Below are 12467 nucleotides of genomic sequence, written 5' to 3' on the forward strand. Positions count from 1 at the left end.
AGAGTGGTGAGCAGCTGAACATCTCCTTACATAGCCACAGTAAGGGGCTGGCCATTTACTTTCATTATAGGATCATAGGTGAATCCATATTTAAATGCATGTGCATCATTGCTTGATCAGAGACAGTTTTTGGGAGATTTGTGCATTGCTATTTGTATCCGCTGTTTAACCTTCCTGGAGTTCAATTTCTCTAGTATTTGTGTACAAAAACGGTTTAAAATAATGTTCATGTAATGTTTGCCTGTAACTTACCAAAGTGTGTCAAGAACAGGTGTACAGTAGTATACTTTTTGAGTATAAGAGTTTCAAATAGAAAATCGTGTCAAAAAATACATTTAATTTTCCCTTTCTTCCTGGCCTTCAGCTTTTTTGGCAGAAAACGTTCCTTTTTTTTTTGTATTACAATTCACATCCATGTGCAAATTTTCATATGCAGGTTTCCCCAGAATGCAGAAAATTGCATACAATTCAAATTTTAAGGTTAAAATTGTACATGTATGATATATGTATAGGTGTGTTTGTAACATTTTGTGTTTATTACATTTCTGGCCCAAATCTACATGCGTCAAAGTATACATTAGTCAGTAGGGATATCACTGAGTTGCAAATAAATTTGAGATGATTGGCCATTATGCCAATTATTATGATACAGAATTATGTTCATTATTATGAAAGTCTATTGTAAAATTAACCAATCAAATCATACAGTGAAAGCATTTGATTGGTCCATTTTCAAGCTGCATAGATATGCAGCAACATTTTCTGCATGATTTTAGAATTACTTGCATATTTCAAGTAGAAAGCCGGCACTGAGCCAAACTTTTTACTTAACGCTTTCAGACATCCGTGGCAAAGGAATGTGGGGAAACGAAAATGCCTATAGATGTCCGCTGCAGGCGGAAGTCATTTTGTACTAAAATGCATTTACATGTCCATGGCACATGGATGCGAAAACACAGAACACATTGTCTACGGCCTTGTTCACATCATTTAGCCTAGCTGGCCGTGCGATCAGAACGCAACGTGTAGGATAGCACGCCATCTGTGCTGCTGAAATCATTCATTACAGTGAATCGGTCAGCAGTGTTGTACGCTATCACACTGCTGCGCAGCACATATGATGGGAACGGCAGAAGCGCTGTCTAGGCTACAATCGTGTCACACACTATACACACTGCCAAAATGCGCACGGCAGCACATATAGTGGGAACAAGGCCCAGTAGATCAAGGAAAGTAGATGAGTGACAAAAAAATAAAGGAATAATATACAACCTTCAGACTTTACTTGCAGTACTTGTTATCTAAAAAACGGATAGAGTAAATTAATTAGGCTTATTAAACTGAAGTACCTGCAGCCTCATGAATTGTATATTTGTATTATTTTTCTGGAAAAAATGCATTACTTCTGTTTTTTTCTATTAAATTTAAGGTTTTTCATGACATTGCCTATAAAGCAAAAGACAGGCAGGACCTGATTGCTGGAATTGATGAGTTTTTAGATGAAGTTATTGTACTACCACCTGGGGAATGGGACCCAGCGATCAGAATAGAACCGCCAAAGACCCTTCCTTCTTCTGATAAGAGGTATAAAGCTTTTATATACCAAACATTCTTAGTACCTTTAACATTCATCTTCCTGGAAATAAAACAAATGTTTTTCAAATAAGACAGTACAAGTAATGTTTTTTAATGTAGCCCATGTCCTGTACAGAAGTGAATATCTTAGCAGTTTTTATAGCCACTTCCTGTTTGTACAAAAGTTGCCAGGATGGATTTAAAGTGTACCACAGACTGTAGAAAATAAAAATTGTATACATACCTGGGACTGCCTCCAGCCCCATTTGCACGGATCACTCCCATGCCGCCGTCCTCAGCCTTCTGTATCGCCGCTACCGGGTCCCGTAACGTCCTCCAGTCGCGGCCAGTCTGCGCAAGAGAAGTGCGCTCTCTACATATCTCTCCGGTGGCTGCTGGAGAAATACATAGAGGGCGCAATCTTCTTGTGAAGACTGGCCATGACTGGCTGAAGTTACTGGAGCTGGTACCGGCGATACAGAAGGCTGAGGATGGCAGCGTGGGAACGATCTGTGCGCAAGGGGCTGGAGGAAGGTCCAGGTATTTATAAAACTTTTATTTTGTAAGGTCTCTGGTTTCCTTTAAAGAAGATTTTTATTCTATATAACTTGATGAACACAATTACTTATGTTTACAGTATTTACTCACAAATTATTTTATCAATATTTACCCATTATAAAATCTTACTTTAACCTGATGTGCATTCTAACATTTATCAGAGATGTTGGTATCTTTACTGCAGATAAGGTTTACCACTGTAGACTTTTTTTTTATTCTCCGTGAAGTGAACAGGAACATCACATGATCTTCCAGAGTGCTCGGGGTGGGGGCTTGCTTAGCTTGCATGACATTGTAGTCTAGGCTAAACATCACTGGGAGGTAACATACCAAGATACAGCAATATATACATGGGTATACTGAATAATTGTGTTACATTCTTTTTTACCTCACTATGGTCCAGTCTCAGAAGCCTCTGATGTACACATAATTTATAAGAGAACCACCAGGCTGAGGAGCCACACAGCGTGGCAGGTTACAAATGTTATGAACTTTCCCTGTTTTGTACAAGGCCCAATTTATTACAGTCTGCATTGATTACATTTTAAATGGTTTGTGTACTTTGAGAAATACCCTGATCTCCTATTTCATATTGCACTTTCCTGGCTTAATTTATTGCTGACAAAGATAATGGCAAGAGGCATATTCAGTGCAGATGTCTGCTCAAGTAAATAAAGATTTATATTGTGCGCCTGGTATTGTATCTGTCTCTTCTGACGGCTACTTGCTTGACTATCATGCTATCTTTATTAGGGTGGCCATACATGGTACAATTTTTCATTTTTTTCCGATTAGATAATTTAGTTCGATTATTCCGTTAGATCGAATATAAAGATTTTCCAGCATGTTGGATCTAATTTTTCTCGAAAAAACGGGATAATTGTTTGAATTTCTTGATCGGAAAAAAAAAAATATTTTCAACTTTCTTTCGATTCGATCATTTAGATCGAATAAACGGGATAATCGAACGTTTTTATTGTACCATGTATGGCCACCATTACTCAGATAATTCACTATATACAGTAGGCATAAATAAGATTCCACTCCCAAATTGCATTGGATAGGTGGAGAGGAAGCATTTATAAGGTGTGGCTAGACCAGGGTCAGCTGCTTTACTTCTGAAAACTAAGTTGTTGTATGCATTGTTTGTGTGACATCCTGGGACCTCTTTGTCATCAGTCCACATCAACAATCCAGAAAACATTGGTGATGGAATCTCGAATAAAAACAGCCACACCGGTATTACAAATATTCAGCTTCCCTTGAGCAAAAAGTTACCCTTATAATGCATCTCTTTAATGAGTGAATATGCAGATAATTCCATTATGTCCTTGAAAATCCAGGCATATATTTAGGCCTACTGGTTCAATGTACTGCTATAGCCAATTATTTTTATAGAGCCATGTAATTCAATTTGCATACAGTTCTCATCAATAAACGCTACTGTAAATGGTTTGTGTGATGCTGATGTGTGCTGTGTGACAATATTGATAAATCTGCCCATGGCCTTATACAGCGTTTTCATTTGTTTTCACAAAAGTTCGTAAGTATCATGCTGAAGTTCTCTATCATTCAGCAGCAGAAATGCAGTACATTATACTTATTTGCAATTCTATATTTATACCCACAGGAAAAACATGTATGCTGGAGGGGAGAATGTACAAATGAATGGAGACACTCCTCATGATGAAGGCCATGGAGGTGGAGGGCATGGTGACACTCCTGAATTGCAAAGAACTGGACGGTTAGTGATCTGTAAAGAAATGTCACTATGTTGATAAGGCCAACAAATAGATTACCTACATTTACCTATTAAAGACAGGGACAGCAGCTCGTGACACCTTTGAGCCTATCAAAGCTGGTTTAGCTGTCACCTTCCTAATGAACCAGTGGTGAGTGGATATTTGGATGATTGGGCACATTTTTTCTCATCAGTACTCATGAGCTTTCATCAGTGTTGTAGCAATAGGGGGTGCAGAGGTAGCGACTGCATCGGGGCCCTTGGGCCAGAGGGGCCCAATAGAGGCCCTCCTTCATCCATCCTATTAGCTTTTTATTGGTGCTATACTGATAATGAACACCTTTATGTGTGCATTGTATAGTGGTAATCCTTAATAAGCTCTTTTCTTACTCTGATTACACCTTTCAGACACCGCAACTGTCCTTGGTAGGTTTTGAGGCTCCATATTAATAGACTGCTTGAGGCCCCATGTAAACCTCGCACCAGGGCCCCAAGCTCCTTAGTTACGCCACTGGCTTTCATGGATATTTTTCTTACTCTATCTGTATAATAAGTTTATACCACAAGAAAAAAGGCTTTAAAAATTAGTTGGCCTGACCCTAAACTTTGAAACCACGTTGTTCATCGTATTTTTAGTTATTTTTGCTTGCAAAGTGGTGAAATTGGGGGAGAAAAGAGAAGCAGTGAAAACTGTTAAGAAAAGCTTGTCACATTTTGACCACTGATAATAGAAGTCTCCAGGGTAGTTTACATGTAAATGTTTTGTCCATAGAGAATTACTGTGATAGTACACTACATTAAAGTAAGAGCTTTGAATCTGGGGCTATCCCAGTGATCCCCAGTAAAACTCAATTCAAAACAAATATTGCTGTTGACTTTGTTACATACATAGTTTATCAGGTTCATCAGGCCAATTAATGTAAATAGCATATATGCTCACACACCTTAAAAACAATTAAAAGAGAGATCCACCCAAAACCAATACGTTATATTTACTTAGAAGTCTTCCTTTGAAACCTGTAGTCTTGTGGCTTCTATGTCTACGTTGGTGCAGTTCTGGGATAAGCAGGATGAAGTATATGTGTCCACAGAAATCTGCTGGGGTTACACCAATCTCAGGCAGCCAATATGGTGCCCTATAAAACATTGCAGATTAGTGCACATTAAGGCAGCCACAGATTTTGGCAGATGGAGGCCATGCAAGTAAGCAGGTATGGATCTTTATAACCCCCGTTGCCATAATCATTTTTATGTTATGAAGAGTTTTTATTTAACTACAGAGGTTGTTTAAACATAGAGACTAGCTTGAATCATTTCATGTAAATTGACATTAATGACCTGGTTATAAGGGCCATGTCTTCTCTTTGACAGGTTTTGTGGGGGATTAATTGAGGATGTCAAGAGAAAAGCACCTTTTTTCGCCAGTGACTTTTATGATGCGCTAAGCATCCAAGCACTGTCAGCCATGCTTTTCATCTACCTTGGAACTGTGACCAATGCTATTACTTTTGGAGGTCTTCTTGGAGATGCCACAGATAATATGCAGGTAGAACCATTATCTGAAGTTTAAAATTACTGGTACATACTTACAAAACATCAGAGAAATGTGTTAGAAAATGTTTTGCTTAAAAATGATGGGTACATTTTTAAATATTTGAATTTTACTCTGCCTGAAAATATAAAATATTGCATATGAATCTCTAGTTTTTCTGTAATACATACAGTGGATGCTGCTTGACTTCTTTGAGTGGAAACCACCTCTTTATTGTGGCATCCTGTATAACCAAAATAAACTAGTCTACTATCAGGCCTAGCAGGAAGGAGGAGAAAGGCGGCAGTGATGAGTCATTACCGTATGTCTTCTTTAGTACAATGTAGCACATTTTAGAGTTTGTTGGCAGAACATGGCACACAGAACACACAGAAAAAAATAAACTATACATAACATTAAAAAGCAAAAGGAAAAAAACAAGAAAATAAAAGGAGAGAAAAGGTATACACACACACACACACACACACACACACACACACACACACACACACACACACACACACACACACACACACACACACACACACACACACACACACACACACACACACACACACACACACACACACACACACACACACACACACACACACGCATATGCCTCATGCTCCCTGCTGTGTGTGTGGAGAGATCTCCTTTTTTAACTAAATGTTGATTTATACCCAATACTATTCTATAAACGTTTTGTGTGGTTTCTAAATTAGCCTGCTGCCAGAATTGGCAGAATTAGCCTGCTGCTGGTAATTGTTTTGCAGAAATAATATGGCTTTTCAGATACTGAATGGCGCCATACTTATAAATGATCAGCTTCAAACATCATAACATATCACCATATTTATGAACTGAAAATGTACATGTCTACCACTTTATAGCACTCAGCTTGCCACTTTCAGATTAAAACTTTACAATGTAGTGATAAATGGCCTTAATACAAACCAGTCTGCTACAATCTGCTACCTACCACTACTTTTCTTTATCAAGTAATAGTCATAGTTGATATTTAAGTGAATGGAGCTGCTGATCACCAATTTTGGTTAATGACCATACTGGTGATGGAGCACCAATGTTATAAAGAAAAAAAACACAATACAGCTGTCAGTGCAGTGGAAAGCAATGCACCTGGAGTGCTTCTATCTATAGGGCCTGATTCACAAAGCGGTGCTAACAGTTAGCACGCTGGTGAAAAGCCCTTTATCATGCCTAAACTCAGTTTAGGCATGATAAGTTTAAGTGTGATAAGTTTAGGTGTGATAAGTTTAGGCGTGATAAGTTTGAGCACCAACTGGGTTAGCACCGCAGTGCACAGCTGATCAAAAGTTTTGCGCTAGCAAAGTCTGGTGCACTTCGCATAGAGTTTAATGGCGCTGCTTTGCATGCAGGACTTTGCGCGCGATCTAAACTTATCTAAACTTATCACGCCTAAACTTATCACGCCTAAACTTATCACGCCAAACTTGTCACGCCTAAACTGGCTTTTCACCAGCATGGTGCAATGGTTATCAGGCCTAAAGTCTCTAACTGGGTTAGCACCGCTTTGTGAATCGAGCCCATAGTGTTTACAAGCCTTTGGTGTCAGTACTGGGATGCTTTCCATATTATGCTTTATATATGTGGCATAGGCCCAAAACATTTTCCTAGACCTATTTATTTTCTTTGAAAAAACACACTTGAAACACTATGGGCTTGATTCACAAAAGAGTGCTAACTGTTAGCATGGCCGTTTTCGTGCGAATTTTTGCATTGCGCGTGATCGCGAATCTTCGTGCGAAACGATAATGTTTTCGTGTGCAAATGCGAATTTTCCCATATCGCGTGAAAATTCATGTTTGTGCGCGAAAACGTTATTGTTTCATGCGAAAATTCGCGATCGCGCGCAATGCGAAAATTCGCGCGAAAACGGCCGTGCTAACAGTTAGCACTCTTTTGTGAATCAAGCCCTTAGTGTTGAAACGCACTATATGTGAACTTTGCTCAAATGTCCAATGTAATGAAATTATTATGATAAACTAATAAACATGACATTAGAAGATTTAATCACTCAACAAGTGTAGCTGCATGAAAATATGCACATAGCAAAACATCCAATGTAAACATTACAATTATAAACTCATTCTGCACAAACATTGGTTAGGCAACAGCTCTTAAACAGCTGGTTAATATGCACAAAAGCATATTTCCCACCAATTAGTGTGCCTCCCTTTTCCATGACGACAGTAAATCCAGAGCAGCATATCATTCTTTTTCAAGTCGTTTTGTCTGCAATTTAGCTTCAGACAGATAGGAACCATTTTAGCTTTTGGTGCCCATTAGTGTTCAGGTGGGATTGAAATTGTAAAGAAACCTATGATAATGGAGGCGTAATCAAAAGCATGCTATTACTGTAATTATTTTAGATTGTGGTTCCCAAACTCTGTGCTCTGTTATCAAGTAATGATCAAGTACAAATCAGTTTACAGTACTTTGCTGTGCTGTTGTGACGTACATTATTATTTTTATTTCCTCTTCCTCCGTGTGGTCTTTGAGTTCTATAATAATGTGTCCACAACTAAACACACTCTGTTTATGATTAAAGAGAAAAGATACAGCAATAAGCATTTTTGGTTATGAACGTTTATAATAGTATATTACCTTTACCGCCTCTGTAGTTGAGGGTAAAAGAGCATTGCTATTAGCAGCTATGTCAATGACCAAATCCTCATTGACTTTCCACTAATTATTGTAGCTACAATGATGTTATTTTTGCTCTTCTTTATCAAGTCACTGTGCAATATATGATTGTCAAGCCACGTGTGACCTGTGTCTCCTCTTCCAGCAAATATTCACAACTCCTAGCAGGGGCGTAACTACAAATCAAGGGGTTCCCTAGCAAAACTGCAAAGGAGCCCCCCAATGTTTACAATGTTTCTCATACCTACCTTTGATGACCCTCACAGCCAGGGAGCCCATCTTGCTAGAACCATAAAACAAGTGTGGACGTCATAATCTTTACACCCATCTAACAAATATAGCCACAAAAACACCTGATCTAAAGGATGGACCCCTTTATCAGAGGGAGTGAAGTAGTAGTTGGTCCCCCTTACAACTCTTTGGCCTGCCCTGTGTTTGCAGGGGCTCCTCCCCTGTAATTCCGCCCCTGACTCCTAATTACACTTCTAAATTTGTAAAAGAATGGAAGCCGCTAGGACTACATCGTGGGAGGCTCCGAGGGACAGACGAAGAAGACGTCAGACAGGTAAGATTGACCCCCACCCCGCACAGGTAACTAGGAAATATCCGAATAGAACTATCTGGGTGTCTCCCGGATCCGGATTTGAGCAGCCCTAATTACTACCATTTTTACATAGTTAGATGGTTTGGTTGAAAAAATACTTTTATCCAAGGTGTTCAACCAGACCATTAATAAATTCATATTACATTGAGCAGGGTAGTTACACACAATTTAAGATATAAACTTAATCTTATTATGTGGGGTTGACAGAGATTTGACTGAAACACAGACTATGCAATGTGACATTCTACAGCTCTGTAAAAATAGAGAGTACCTTGTAAAAGTGGCTGTTGCAAAGGTAACAGAGGAGCAAGAGGAGCGAAGAGTTCAATTTCCCTATAATATCCTGCAAAGCTGACAGCCCCTGTCACAGGCATGACAATAGCCCAGAGGATAAGGAGGCTGGTCCTGTGTCGAGTTGCAGAGCAGTATCATACATTGCCTTCTTCCATCCAGTGGAGTGACATGTCTTGGCTCCTCTCTTCGACACTGTAGCCGCTGTACAGTGCTTTTCCCTGTGGCTCCCGTTTGTGCATGTCACATGACCACTGAGAGATAGGCCTCATTTCACTAACCTTTATCAAACACTTTATCAAACGTTTGTTAATTTACCGCATGGGTAAAATCTAATTTGGAATTCACTAAGGTGTTATAGATTTATCAAATGTTTTATCGATAAAACTTTCAATAAATCTATAACACCTTAGTTAATTCAAAATTAGATTTTACCCATGCGGTAAATTATCAAACGTTTGATAAAGTGTTTGATAAAGCTTAGTGAATTGAGGCCATAGTCTTAGAGAAATTAGTGAGTAGTATAGGCAACCAATCTCACTGAATGCAAGAGTAAAACTTTCTGTACACCTAATGAATAGGTTGGCTTTTTTTTGAGTCAGTTTACATATGAAATTCTCATATCTGACCGAAAGAGTGCCTTTGATAACTCCTTCCTTCAATGTAAATTATACTATTCATATTGTTTCTTTTAAATGATCTTAAACATGATGTTAGTTTCTCTTTTCTCCCCTTAGGGTGTGTTGGAGAGCTTCCTGGGCACTGCTGTCTCAGGTGGTGTTTTTTGCCTTTTTGCTGGTCAGCCTCTCACAATTCTGAGCAGCACGGGTCCGGTCCTTGTATTTGAGAGACTACTGTTTAACTTCAGCAAGTAAGTCAATTGAATACTTCTACATAAAGGGCCACTATGGTGAAAAACTGGAAAATGTAAAATACATATGTACACATACATACACTTGGTCCAGTGCAAAGGCACCATAACTTTTGTACTTCCTGTGTAGCTGTCACTTACAATAGGTATTTTAATCAAACTAACTTGCTCTTCTTTGCTCCACTGCTGTTTTCTCTGATGTTTCTGGTGCTGCTATACCATAGCTGGTTGCCTACCTGTACTTCTGGCACTTGCATAAACCTTCTGGCGCACGGCTATAGTACAGCTGAGTGCTCATTTGTGCTATGGCTGCCGCAGCCAACTGCAAGCACCAAAATTAACCCCTTGGCATTTAGCTTAAGTGTAGCTAAGCACCCAGTTCCACTACACCGCCACAGTCGATCACTCCCCAAAGCTCACAGATGAACCCCAGTGCCCAAATTATGCACTTGGTGCCACTATATCTGCAATTTACATTACGGTCTATGCATAACCCATATTAATTACACCGCAACATCTTCTTTGGCCACTGCCATTTAAGGAGTGCCTTTAGAAGTAAAAGATATCCTGAGTCTGATCTGTTGAAATTGGTCTAATAATAGTTTATTGTTTGATGTAATAATCATACTGTTATTGATATGCGTTTTTATGAAAATGGCTGTATTTAAACATTTGAAAAACCCCAATAAAAATTATTGAAACCTAAAAGATATCCTGAGAATCTTCCATGAGGATATGGACTAGTCCAAATCCAATCCTTAACCACTTGCCGGCCGCGTTACGCTAATGGGTGTGGCCGTGGCAGCAGCCCCAGGACCGCCTAACCCCGATCGGCGTAAGGCCCTGGGCCAGTGGTTTGTGGGAGATTGCGTGCGCCAATGTGCGTGCATGACAGAGCTCCACTCCGCCCTTCAGTCTCCCAGCGGCGATTGCCATCTTTTAACAGGGTAAAGCGCTGCGATCTATAGCAGCACTGTACTGGGTGGCACAAAAGTGTTCCGCTGTCATAGGCTGAAGCCTATGACAGCCGATCACGCTGATTGGCTGGCTGTGGGAGTGAGGGAGGGGGATTACAAAATAAATTAAAAATAGGTAAAAATATTAACAAATAAAACAAACAAATATTTCTAAAAAAAAATATATCTGGGGAGCGATCAGACCCCACCAACAAAGACCCCACCAACAGAGAAAAGGGGAGGGGGATCACTTGTGTGTTGTGTGGCCCTGCAGCACGGCCTTCAAGCTGCAGTGGCCCTTTTTGTAAAAAAATTACCTGATCTTTAGGGGGGTTTAAGCCCATGGTCCTTAAGAGGTTAAGACTTGGTAGATTATCATACCTGCTGTAAGTGACAGCTACATAGGAAACAAAAAAGGTAAAATGCATTTATCCTGACACAAATTGAAAAAATATATATTTTGTATGTATTTGTAAATATGAATTTTACACTTTACAGGTTTTTTTTTGCCATATTGCCCATTTACTCACAAAAGTAATGAGGCATTTTCACATTTCCTTATTGTAGGTAAAGTATAACATAACTACAAAACCTCGTACACACGTACCAACCTGCTGCCTTATTACCACCCTACCTTAGTCTGTTGGATGATAATCAGGCATGTGTATGCACACAAACGACTAGATGAGCAACTGATAATAGGCAGTTTGCCTGATACAACCGTTGGATCTACTCACACCACTGTTGGGCTGATATGCGTGCAGTAGGTTGCGTGTGTACAAGTCGTTAGAATGACTTGTACTTGTTTTGAGTGCGGCCGTATCGTGCACACCCGTCATTCCGCTTGAGTGCACAGTATGTAAATGAGTTGGTCGTTTAGATGTGAGATCATACAAGTCGTGTGGTTGGTCAGGTCGTGCTTGTTGGACGTGTGTACTCTAAAGGTAGCCATACACTGGTCGATTTGCCATTAGATCGGCCAGCTGACAGATCCCTATCTGATCGAATCTGATCAGAGAGGGATCGTATGGCTGCCTTTACTGCAAACAGATTGTGAATCGATTTCAGCCTGAAACCGATCACAATCTGTGGAGCCGCCGCTGCCGCCTGTCCCTCCCCCCCCCCCCCCCCCCCCGCATACATTACCTGACGCTGGCTCCCGGGCATCTTCTCCGCATCTCCTCCACGCTGCACCCGCTCCATCCCAGCGCTTCCTGTGTCACTCCGTGACCAGGAAGTTCAAATAGAGTGCCCTCTATTTGAACTTCCTGGTCACTGCAGTGACAGGAAGCGCCGGGATGGAGAGGGTGCAGCGCGGAGAAGATGCGGAGAAGACGCCCGGGAGCCAGCGTCAGGTATTGTATACCTGATCGGATCGGCCGCCGCTAGCGACGCACTCCCTACCCGCGGACGATCGAGGGTAATTTCCCGCACGGCGCGATCGACGGGCCGATCCGATTTCGGGAGGAAATCGGATCGGCGGGTGCGTTTAGCGCGAACGATTGGCAGCAGATTCGATCCCAGGATCAAATCTGCTGTTGAAACGGCCGCGAATCGGGCCAGTGTATGGCCACCTTAACTGCTAGGTTGTCTAAAGCCTAGGTTCTCAACGTGTGGTACGTGTACCCCAGGGGGTACTTCTGATGGTTCCA

The 12467-nt window shown here is 40.6% G+C and overlaps 1 protein-coding gene across 9 annotated transcripts in view; it reads left to right on the forward strand.

Moving 5' to 3' along the window:
- Window positions 1-12467, forward strand: part of SLC4A4 (solute carrier family 4 member 4) — a 403790-nt gene that overhangs the window by 329932 nt on the left and 61391 nt on the right. For all 9 annotated transcript variants that reach the window (XM_068233367.1, XM_068233376.1, XM_068233372.1 and 6 more), the window contains 4 exons: window positions 1430-1584; window positions 3764-3877; window positions 5246-5420; window positions 9726-9859. In XM_068233367.1, coding sequence (XP_068089468.1) covers window positions 1430-1584; window positions 3764-3877; window positions 5246-5420; window positions 9726-9859 — 578 coding nt within the window. The remainder of the gene's footprint in view (window positions 1-1429; window positions 1585-3763; window positions 3878-5245; window positions 5421-9725; window positions 9860-12467) is intronic.

Source organism: Hyperolius riggenbachi, chromosome 1 (assembly GCF_040937935.1).
Source record: "Hyperolius riggenbachi isolate aHypRig1 chromosome 1, aHypRig1.pri, whole genome shotgun sequence".
Lineage (NCBI taxonomy): Eukaryota > Metazoa > Chordata > Amphibia > Anura > Hyperoliidae > Hyperolius > Hyperolius riggenbachi.